We start from the raw sequence: 12,219 nt of genomic DNA, 5'->3' as shown, positions 1-12,219 counted from the left end.
GAGTCTCAGCAGCAGGGGCTGGAGAGGGACCATGGGTCACAGCCCATGTGCCTGAATGCCGGCTGCTTGAGAGGAATTAAGCGTTTTTTTCTTCTCCAAACCCAGTGTGCATGCGGGTGCACAAGGGCAATTCACTAGCAAACTTCAAGCCGGACTAGACAGTGAGTAGAAGGCCTCACGTCTGAGCAGGTGTATCAGATGAGCAGATGATTTGAGGGTACCCACAAGTGTAAAGTGTTTGTGAGAAATGTGCATGAATGTAGGCATCAGTTCACTTATGAGTATCAAAATGGACCAGCTGGCAAGAAAGAGACCTCTGAAGTGGGCAAGAGAGCTCAATCCAGGCAAAGGTATTGTACAGACAGAGGCTGTGCTGGTACTCAAAGGAGCCATGAATGTGCACATGCTCGTAAACTTGGAGAGAAAGGCAAAGGAGGTGGAATGCTTTCACTACTGAACTTCAACCTTTACCATCTGAAGTGGGGGAAGGGGGCTTGACTGTCTAAAATTGTTTTATACATGAGTTGAAGGCAGCACTTTGTCCGTAGAAGTCTGTGCAGCTGGGCATGTCAGCATCCCTTGTGTGTGTGTGCAGGTAGCTCTGGGAATCATGCTTAAATTCACAGGCAAGTTACATCCCATAGATTCCCTAGTTACCAGTTCTGAAAAAGATCTGGGCGCCTAGACTTGGTTAAAGATGAAAGTTAAGGTTTGAAGGGTCATGGGATGAATTAGAATGGTCACAGTCAAATAAAAGACTAGACAGGAAGGCATATACGGCTTGTAAGTCAAGTGGTAAGGGGACAAAGGAAAAACATGATGCAGATGCTTGTTTGTTTAGACAGCACAGTAGACACAGGGGCAGCAGGTACATGGAGTCTATCTTGATAGAAATATCTGCATTTTACTGGCACAGGAGGATGCAGATAAGGCAGGAACTACTTACCAGATGATCAGGGTGTCCAAGTTAACAAGTATATTACCATCCCTCTTAGCCTTCCACTCCTCTAAAAACCAAAAGCCACTTTTCACTTGTGTTTAAGTTAGACAGTAATAAAAAGGATTAGTCCAAAACGAACATGTAACCTTGAACACAGATGAGCAGTCTTTTTTTTATTTTGACAGGGGATGAGAAAAATAACCTTTGCTGACATCCCTCTTCATACATGCTAGTCCACTGAAGGCAAGTAAATTGTATTATTCTAGCTATCTTGAAAGACTCTACCTAGAATTATTAGATATGCTGTGGGACTCTATAAATGGACTAAATTTCATATAAAATTTAAAAGAACAGAAGTGGGCAGATTTTAGGCAGATGTGCTAAGCTAATTAATTCGCAATGATTACTTAAATCCATCTCTGTGCTTGTTTCATTCTCTTACTAATATTCATATAACTACAAATCTCAGATATGCTTTCAGTCTTTCCTAGTGATTCATATTTCCTAAGCCATACTGATGAGGCAGACATTAATTTAATTAAAATTTTATTCACAATGTATTTAGTAGGTAAATATATATCCTACTAAAGCCAAAGGGAATTTTGCAGAGAATGTATGCTAACTGAACTATTCATGCTATTTTGATTATTACATTTATTCACTATTATTACATTTATGCTGCAGACTGTATCAGGAAAACTTTTTAAAAACATTGTTTTCATTTCACTCTATTTCAGTAACACTACAAATCAACTCAGTTAAAGAAAGGAGTAGTAGATTTTAGAAATGAAACTGTTTTTCATATCAACACAATTGTCTAGAGATTTCTGCAAATAGGTGTAGGTGTATGACGTGCCTATAGCCTTAATAATTCTATCACTTGTAGAACATCAACAAATTTACTAACAGTTGGATGTACGGAGACACAGTGGAAAGAAGGAGGTATGTTACAGTGTTGAGAGACAGAATACACATGAATGCATTCTGAAGAACAATAGTTGCACTTTCTGCAAACCCTAAAAAACATAAAACACTTCTTCCTTACAGTGTTATATATGAAGAAGCTGATCCTTACCCTCAGGTACTGAAACCTTAATATGACCCTTTGGTTTTGTTTGTTTGTTTTTAATAGAGGGGAAAAAAGGAAAAAATAAAAATAAAAAACACTACGAAGCAGTATTAGAAACCTTCTGTGACACTAGTAGTGAACAGAAAATTACCTGGAGACAATATATCCATTAATCTGCAGAAATTTCAGAATATCCTGTGCTTTTTCTCTGTCCTTGGCTTTTTCTTTGGCTGTGAGAGTGTCATAAGGAACAAGAAGAGGATGGTTGCCTCCTCCTACTATGGAATATTGAGAGAATTAAAACATGGAGTATCTGTTGACACAGTAAGTCCTGATATGCAAAAGCACTATTGTAATAACACATAGCATGCTACAGTAAAACCTAGTCTGAAGTGCCAATGATTCACTTTTTGGTTTCTTTACACAAACCTGTATTTCTACAAAATGTTCAGATATAAACTTTAGACAGGGCTGCATACATAGTTCTAATATAATCAGTTGCTGTAGATACCAGGAAAAATGTTGGACTTCAAACAAAAAAAACAGTTGAAGGAAAAAGTGCTTAACCGTTATAAACATGCATTATCATTACAACTTGATTTAATGAAATAGAATATATTTCAATAAATAACACATCATTTCAGAACAAAACCAAGATCTGTCATTCTAACAGAGTTCTGCTTTTAAACATCCTGATGAAAGCAAAAATGGTTCATGTAATTTAGCAAGATATATGTATATCTAAGACCTATGAAAGTGATGTAGTTCAATTTTATAATAATGAATTAAAGCTAGAAAACTAGAGTACATTTTTCAGACAACTGCCAGTCTCATTAAAAGAATATTGCAAAAACAGAGGGGTGAACAGAATAAATTGCACTTGTATTGCTTATAAAAGGGGGTTGTGGTAACTTCACAGTGATAACTAGCTGAACCCACCGCACTGTTCTCTTACTCCCCGTCCTCAAAGGCAAAGGGGGAGAAAGTATCTTGGAAAAAAGGTCACAGGTTGAGATGTGAACAGGGAGATTGCTCACCAATTACCATTACGGGTAAAACAGACATAGCATAAGGAGATTAATATAATTTATTGCCTATTACTAACAGACTAGAGCAGTGAGAAACTAAAAGCAAAATAAAAACACCTCCCCCCACCCCCCCATTTACCCTTTTCTACCTCCTCCCTGAGCAGCGCAGGGCAATGGGGAATGGTGGCAATGCAGTCAGACCCTAGGAATGCAGTCAGACCCTACCACTTCATCATCTGCCACTCCTTCACAGTCACTCTCTGCCCCTGCTCCAGTGTAGGGTCCCTCCCACAGGATGCCACTCCTTCCCGAAATGATCCTGCATGGGCTGGTCCTCCCTGCTCACAAGCAGCAGCTCTTCAACAACTGCTCCAATATGGGTCCGTACCATGGGGTCCATCTGTCAGGAGCAAATTGCTCCAACATGGGTCCCCCAGAGTCAGCAGATCCCCCAGACCCCCTGCTCCTGCATGGGCTCCTCTCCACAGGCTGCAGCTCCAACCTGGGGCCTGCTCCTGCGGGGGCTCTCCATGGGCCGCAGCCTCCTCCAGGCCACATCCACCTGCTCCACCAGGGGCTCCTCCACGGGCTGCAGCATGGAGATCTGCTCCATGTGGGACCCATGGGCTGCAGGGGGACAGCCTGCTCCACCAGAGGCCTCTCCACAGGCCGCAGGGGAACTGCTGCTCCAGTGCCTGCAGCACCTCCTGGCCTCCTTCATTGACTTTGCTGTCTGCAGGGTTGTTTCTCTCTACATTTTCTCATTCCTCACTCTCCCAGCTGCTGTTGCACAGCAGTATTTTCTTAAATACTTAAATCTGCACTCCCAGAGGCACAGCCAGCATTGCTCCCTGGCTCAGCTCCGGCCAGCAGTGGGTCCCTTTTGGAACCAGCTGGAGATGGCTCTGTAGAGCAGCTTCTGGGATTTTCTCAGAGAGGTCACCCCTACAGCCCCCCTGCTATGAAAACCTTGCCTAAATCCAATACAGTGATTTATTGATCTCTCTCTAAATGTAGATGGCTAACTTGGCAAGAACATAAAGTAGCTATTATTAATATAAATATCTTAGTAAAAACAAACATTCTTAGGTCTTCAACTTCTCCCTCATCACCATACATTTATGTGATAATTGCTATAAAACCCCAGAGAATGGTAAAGGTAATGATCAAACTTATCTAAGAAAAAAAATTTACAGTAAGTCTGTAGTAATATTGTAAAAATAAAGGAACGAATTCCCTCAAGAAAATATTGGAGACCTATACTTAGCTGATTTTGTAAGCAACATAAAATTTTCCATGAGTCCTGAGTCCTTTTCAGTAAATGAAAAATGATAACCTATTGGCAAGTAAATTTTTTTGGGAAGTATAGCCCTTTACATTGAGATGATTGTTTCTTATTTTGTTATCACAAATGTGATCTAATTCCACATAGTACAGCTGAAGACAGATATGTAGAAATTCATGCAAGCATATTAAGTATATATGTATCTATGAAAGTTAGTAAGACTATACTAGATCGTGAACCATAATTAGTACACTCAAATATTCAAGAAGGGGGATCGGCACTTGTATTTTCAGTTAGCTAACATACTTCCATGAGAAGCTTTAAATGAGAAATATAAGCATTTTCTGCATTTTCCTACATAGTAAGGAGATACAAATCAACAAAATCTAATTGCTATGATAAAGCTACACTCCTGTTTGCACTTTACACATGTTGGAATAAATGCAACTTATTTTCATGAAAGCACACAAATGCTTTAAAAGCTCTCATCATCTAACACCACTAAATCTCTACTCAGTTCAACAGAGATAACAGCGGGTATTATCAGACCTCCTCTTTAAGAAGATTAAACTGAGCCAACAACATAATGAGCCAATAAGAGCTTACTACACTGAAAGCCTCAATTTTTTCATTGTTAACCACAGAGCTTTCTTTTTTTTCTAAATTATACACACAAATTTTGAATACATGAATAGAAACAATAAATTCAGTGACAAAATTACACAAATTAAATTATGTACTTGCCCATGTATCATAGAATCATAAAATTACTAAGGTTGGAAAAGACCTCTAAGATTCTCCTAATTTCCAACCTGAACTTTCCCTGGAGCAACTTGAGGTCATTTCCTCTAGTCCTACCACTAGTTATCTGCAAGAAGATGGTGACCCCCAGCTCCCCACACCTTCCTTTCAGGTACCTGCAGAGAGCAGTAAAACCTCCCCTGAGCCTCGTCTTCCCCAGACTAAAAATCCCAGTTCCCTCAGCTGCTCCTCATAAGACTTGTGTTCCAGACCCTTCATCAGTTTTGTAGCCTTTCCCTGGAGACACTCCAGGGCCTTGATGTCTTTCTTGTAGTGAGGGGCCCAAAACTGAACACAATACTTGAGGTAGATGCCCACCAGAGCTGAGTACAGGGGGACGATCACCTCCCTGGTCCTGCTGGCTACACTATTCCTGATAGAAGCCAGGATGCTCTTGGCCTTCTTGGTCACCTGGGCACATTGCTGGCTCATGTCAACAGCCTTTCCCTCATCCACCAGGAGGGTTACCTGGTCATAGAAGGAGATGAGTTTGGTCAGGCAAGACTTGCCTTTCATGAACCCACGCTGGCTGGGCCTGATCCCCTGGTTGTGTGATTGCACTCAAGATGACCCATTCCATCACCTTTCCTGGCACTGAGGTCAGGCTGACAGGCCTGTAGTTCCCCGGATCCTCCTTATGACCCTTCTTATAAATCTGCATCACATTAGCAAGTCTCAAGTCAGCTGGGACCTCTCCAGTTGACCATGACCACTGACAGATGATGGAAAGCAGCTCAGCAATCACATCTGCCAGCTCCCTCAGCATCCTCAGATGGATCCCATCTGGCCCCTCCAACACTTACATACTTTTACCTGCAAAATTTCTGTAAAATTCTAACTGTCACATTAGCTTGTTACAGAAAAGTTATTTTGAACTTCAACAGAAAGTAGTTTTAAGTCAGGCTTGCAATGTAAACTATAATGTAATATTAATATATTATATTAATATGTAATGTAGTATATAGTATATATGTACATGTTATATGTAATATAAATAAATAATATCATCAAATAACCTGATATTTTGACTCCCACTAGTGTTTTAAGTTTAAAGTACTCCATCATTAATTCTGTTTGGTAGCGTCTGTATATGGTACAGAAAACATCCAGAATAAATACTCAATGAAAATTTCAAGAAACATTACAAAACTGAAGCTACTTGAAATCACCTGCTCCAATGACGCTGAAGTTTGCCTAACAGCTCCCTTCACTCTCAATGAAAAAATAAATAAAAAGAAAAAATGGCATGAATGGTCGTATCACTGAGAATTCTCACGTTGTCAGTATCGCTGTAATGAATTTACCTAGCCATTAGAGAACAGTGGCACATAATAAACTGAAAGACATCTTGCCAACAGATTGAAAAAAAAATCTAGAAAAAAAAAAGGATAATCCTCCTATGCATACTTGTATCCAAAGTCCACACTATTGTTCTGTTCTTTAAAAATGTTTTAAAAAAACATATTTCAAGACTATAATATATGTATACACACACATACATGAGGAAAAAAAGCACACTCTTGAAGGTTTTGCTCAACTGACAAATGCATTTACATTTCACACCAAGAAATTCTCAATCAAAAGCCTCTTCTTCATTTATTGTAGCTGCCTCTAGTCATTTCAGTGCTATCTTCCTTTGCATAACACTGTAAATGCTATACAGCATTCTCATTGAAATGCTGCTCAAAGGTAAAATCTGTGTTCAAAGTTGCTAAGTATAGTAGATGCATTCAAATATTAGTGTTCTTCTGGCCTACAATTTCCCAGAATTAGTCCATCCTGCAGATACTTAACCTGAATAAAGTTTAAAAGGAAAAGTCTATAAAAATTAAAATAAAAACTGTAATAAGGGGAAATATAATTAAAGGTATGGAAATTTATACTGATTTATCAAAGAACCATTTCAGGTGTAACTTTACTTTTTCATAAAACCATAACTACTGTAATTTAGCTAAAGGCTTACGTATAAAAATGCAAGCACACAATAAAAGGAAAAAAAGGTCAAATTTGGTGTATAGTGTTAGACTTGAGACGTTTGGATAACACAAAACCCTAACTTCAGTCATTTTCAAATGAAAACTTGCAGTTTCTTCAAATATTATTTCCTCTATGTGCAAATATAATGTAATGCACAGTGAAAAAATATCTTTAATACATAAATAAAGAAATGTATTTAACATGGAAGGGACAAGAGTGGCACAACATATCAAAAAAATCATCACTTAGATAAGCAGAGATCACAGATCATATTCAATTGTTTACATGGAATCAAGGATCTGCTCTAGGTTTACCCATTTGTCAATTCAAAACACCCCTTTAGATCTACCTGAAATAAAAAGGTACCTCAAATGAAACGGAGTTCAGAGACCACAGGGCAATAGTCTGACATAAAAGCTAGAAGGAAAATGTATTAATGTATCTTCCTGTATTGCAATGGAATTGGTAAACTACTTCAGCAAGAAACATTGCATTCAATATTATAAAAGCTTAGGTAAACTTCTAGACACTAAATATATCTAGAGTTTACATTACCTTTTGCTTCAAGCTCCATTTTCTTTTTCTTTGCCCATATATTATGGTAGTTTTCAGCCATCATCTCTGCCATAGCCTTAGGAAAATGGAGAGTTTAATGATATGCGCTGCAATGGCCAACTCCCAAGGAAGAATAAATTTCTAGTTGATATTAAATAACTTTTGTGTACTAGCAGTTTCCATACAATCACACTGTAAAGGTTCACCAAAACCAAGAGTTTTTATTAAGAATTATGATATAGCATTTGGTTAGGATGGGTATACATACACAGTAATTAGGGACCCGATGCTGAATAGAAAACTGTTAAATAAAAAAGAAGGAACCACACAGAGAAGGAGGAAGAGTACTGGCATGTCAGACAGGGACTTCGTTCTCAAATCAAGGCGAGCAAGAACCCTCTGAAGGCCTTAGTAAACGAAACAAAGGACAGCAGACCAGAGGACTGTGCCAAAATTGTTGTTGGTGGACATAATAGTCAGCGACTACATGGATATTGCCTGGTTGATGTGGATACTCCTTTGTGTAAGCACACTGTTAGAAGCACCAACCATTTTACCAGGGACTCCATAGATGCAGACAGTTTTTTAATGAGCAGGAAATTCTCCTCCAGTGTGCACAACGAATAAGTAAATTCTTATAAAAACTCTTTCAGACTGGTAAACTAGAAACTAGACCCCAAACCTACAAGATAAGCCAGAAAACCTCTCTCCAGTCTCCAACTAGTAAGAACTACTACTGCCTACTACTCCAAGCATGAGACAACTTTTTATACTCTCCCCTCCTGTCCTCCTGACTGTATACTGTCTACATATTTGCAGCTGCAGAATTTTCTAGGTTTCATTTATCATTTCTTTCATGGACCTACAGTAACATACTTCTTTCAAGAGAAGAGAAACTTTCAAGCCTTTCAACAAGAACCATGTTTTTTGAAGTAACAGAGGATCAAAAAGCAGTGGTGAAAAAGACAAAAAATAAAAATAAAAGCATATCAAAAGAAGTAACAGAAACCACAAAACTTGTTTTCAATAAATTAGGAGAAAAAAATTGCATTGTCAAAAATGTTAGGAATATTAACTATTCTGACTTACATGTACATCTCTGGAGAGGGTGACATTGCTCATGTCAATTGCTCGAGGACTGTAACCATGGGCTGCATCTACTGAGATCTGAATGACAAACACGCAAAACAACAAAGTCGTTGGAGTTGTACACAAGTATTTGATATGAAGAAGTTAACATTTACAAGATATTGAAAGTAATGAAAGTACTTAGGCAAAAAAGTGCCCTCTAGGGGGCAGAAGGGTCCTATATAGCCCATCTGAAAATACAAAAAGGGTGGTTAACTTAAGCTACATGTAGGTAAAGGTCTACACTTTTTGTTCCCAAAGACAGAAGTCATCAGACACAAACCCCACACATGCAAATACAAATTTCACTTGAAAACATGTTTAAGATCTGAACTCACCGTGAGTAATGATGTACTAAAGTTATGATTAAATCTCTTCATTTACTAGAAATTTTTATCCAAAGAAGACAGCCAAATCCTAGATCATCTTCTTAAAGGTGAATTCAGGCAATAATCAAGCTTCCTTTTTTTTTTTCTATTGAAGCCTATTTCTATATAGAATCTACTGAATATGATACTTGTCTGTTTCCTTCTGTCATCCTCCCAGCTCAGATAATACCACCATTTTGTCATTCATTCTTTTTACTGACTAAATATGTCACTGGCTTGCTCATTACATTGAAACAAAAGGTCAAAAAAGGATAATTAGCAGAGAGATGCTGGATAGCAAGAAATGTGGCTAGCAATGGGAGGTTACTGGGCCTTCCTCTGCAGGTTCTGCTTTAACAGGTAAACTCATGTCCTCCACAGGAATGTCTTCCTTGAAAAGGAACAGTGGCCAGAATTTTATTCCAATGTCTGATACTGTATTTAGATGCACATATAAAAACATGTACATGGCCTAAAAAAAATCAAAGGCCACCTTTAAAAAGGTATTTCTGTCAGAGAACAGACTAACATAATGGACATGTGTGCAGCACACAGTAAATAAAAAAAAAAGTTCTGATAAGTAATTGTTTTCTTTTGTTTTCTAAAGCAATAAATTCAAGTATTGTTACATCAACACAAAGATACTGATTAAATATAGTTACAATTTCTCGGTGAACAGAGGAAAATGCTAGATTTTGTGTGTGATGACAGCACTACATACAATTTTAAACTTACATACAACATTTTAAACACATAATGAGTATAAATGTGATAATGTACTCTGAAATACTGGTGTTCTAGAATTCAGGAACTCTTTTCGTACGGTTATGTAATTTCATTAGAGTATGGGAAGACTAACTTATCTACAAAACCTGTTTGAAAAGTTTATATAATTCAAGTCTTATTGGAAAGCTACTAATTCTAAAATGTTCCTTATGCTTTAAGTACATACAAATACCTGTCAGTATAGTGTTTGGGAGCAGTATTACAAACACCCAGAAGTCATGAAATTTGGAAATCAAGAATTTTAGAAGGATATTGTAGTTTGCAAATTATAATTTCACTTCCTTCCAAGTGATAAAATCAAATCTCATGATAGACACTTTCTAGTATCTAGAGAGTGGACAGGAAGGTTCAACTGCTTATTTTTCACAGGCATTCTGCCAGACTTTCACACATCAACTGAAGAGAGATGAGTAGAGAGAAAGGGAAGAGATTTTTCCCCTCCATTTTTCCCCCCACTGATCTGGCTCTATACATGTCTCTGTGAATGAGAATGAAAGTGCTACTTTCCTCACCTCAGTTTAATTTGTAAATAACATACACCTGAAAGAGAACGCATTGCCAGTATTGTTCCATGTTATCTTAACAGCATTTTGATTTAAGAAGGCTATCCTGATGGAAAAAGAAATATGTTTAACATTTTCTGAATTTTGGCCATCTACAGATGTCAACTTTATGCTGCATTAACATTAATATTTGTATTCATTTTCTGTTTTTAAAAAGGACAAAATAAAAATCATTTGTATCTGTACCTTTACTTATTTCTTTACTTACTTAAGGGCATCCATAGCTACCTAATTCCAAAAAACGTATCTTAATACCCAGTACTGATGTGTAATAACCTACCGGATGTAATAATTCAACTAACTTTAAATCAAGTAAAAAAAACAAATTCATATTTCAATTTCATATAGTTTATTATTATTATTATTATTATGTTTATTAGCTCATTATTTTGAAACAGGGAAGGAAATTCCAGGTTCAGTGAATAGAAATCTAAACCAATCTTCAGTATTGTACAATTGCTTGTAAAAAATACCTTCATACATTTGGTATGTATTGGAGTATTATTTCATCACTTGTAAAATCAAAGAATGGAGAGCATGTTTTGCATGATTATTTTTTGCAGTAAATTTACAATAAAGTTACTTACTTGACTGGTTTGAGATATGCGACGTGTCCGATTATACAGTGCCATGGAATCTCCCTCCCTTGTCCTTTCAATGCGCCATCCCCATGCCAGCATGGTTTTCAGTGATTCTTTGATTGGCCATCGATAAATTTCTTTCTCCTAGAAAAATGCATAGGCAATAATTACATTGTTTTTCATGTAGCTGTACAGAGAAAAAAAAAAAATATATATATATATATATATGTATATACAGAGAGAGAGAGAGAGCTGTTGGGCTTCTGCTTAGTTACACTGAGATGCAAAGAATTATACTGAAATCACCCCTCATGGAAAAGGGATACTACAATGAAGCAAATAAATCATACAAGATATTTCAGAGTATATTTATCATTTCAGAGGTGGGCAAAATTGTGGCCCTACAGCAAGCTGACTTATCACAGGGATAAATAAGAGTGCTAATGGCATGCTCGGATATGAACTCAAAGGTGGAGTGGTTAATTATCTGGCATTTTCTCTGCTTTATGAAACAACACAATACAATCATAGAATCATAAAAAAGTCTACATAGGAAAAAACCTCTGGAGATCATCTTGCTCAACCTTCTGTTAAAGTCAGATTACCTAACCAAATTCGGTTAGATTATCTAGGAATCTGCCATGTCATGTCTTGAATATTTCCAGCATATTACTTCCCTGGGCAACCTACTCCAGTGTTTAATCATTCTCAAAGTAGAAGGATTTCCAGAAAGCATTTCTGCTGAAGCAACTTAATCCCACTGCCTTGCCCTGTCACTGTGCATGCCTGTGAATAGAGTAATCTTCTCTGTAACTACTGTTTAGAGACTGAGATTAGACCCCCCGAGCTTTCTTTTCTTTAAATTGAACAAACCCAGTTCCTTCAACCTTGCTTCATTTATCAAGTTTTCCAGCCTCCTAATCTAATCCTGGTGGACCTCTGCTGGAGGAGACCAGACAAAGACAATCTAAGTTTTCACCGAGCATTCCTGGATGACCTTACTGTAAGAATATACTGGTATTATGACACTCAGTTTCACCATTCAGACATGAGAGAAAATAGATTGAGTGACCTACCTATTGTATAATAAAGCCCTATTGTCTCTTTCTGAGATTTTGAGAAAGGCAACTATCTCACA

The 12,219-nt window shown here is 37.5% G+C and overlaps 1 protein-coding gene across 1 annotated transcript in view; it reads right to left on the bottom strand.

Annotated features, from left to right (window-relative positions):
* Window positions 1-12,219, bottom strand: part of RYR2 (ryanodine receptor 2) — a 416,366-nt gene that overhangs the window by 97,035 nt on the left and 307,112 nt on the right. The window contains exons 56-59 of the mRNA XM_040551914.1: window positions 11,088-11,225; window positions 8,745-8,822; window positions 7,656-7,731; window positions 2,161-2,284 (exon numbers count right to left, since the gene is read on the bottom strand). Of these exons, the coding sequence (XP_040407848.1) occupies window positions 2,161-2,284; window positions 7,656-7,731; window positions 8,745-8,822; window positions 11,088-11,225 (416 nt within the window). The remainder of the gene's footprint in view (window positions 1-2,160; window positions 2,285-7,655; window positions 7,732-8,744; window positions 8,823-11,087; window positions 11,226-12,219) is intronic.

This window comes from Cygnus olor, chromosome 3 (assembly GCF_009769625.2).
Source record: "Cygnus olor isolate bCygOlo1 chromosome 3, bCygOlo1.pri.v2, whole genome shotgun sequence".
NCBI classification, from domain to species: Eukaryota; Metazoa; Chordata; class Aves; order Anseriformes; family Anatidae; genus Cygnus; species Cygnus olor.
This window is presented reverse-complemented; position numbering and strand designations above follow the sequence as displayed.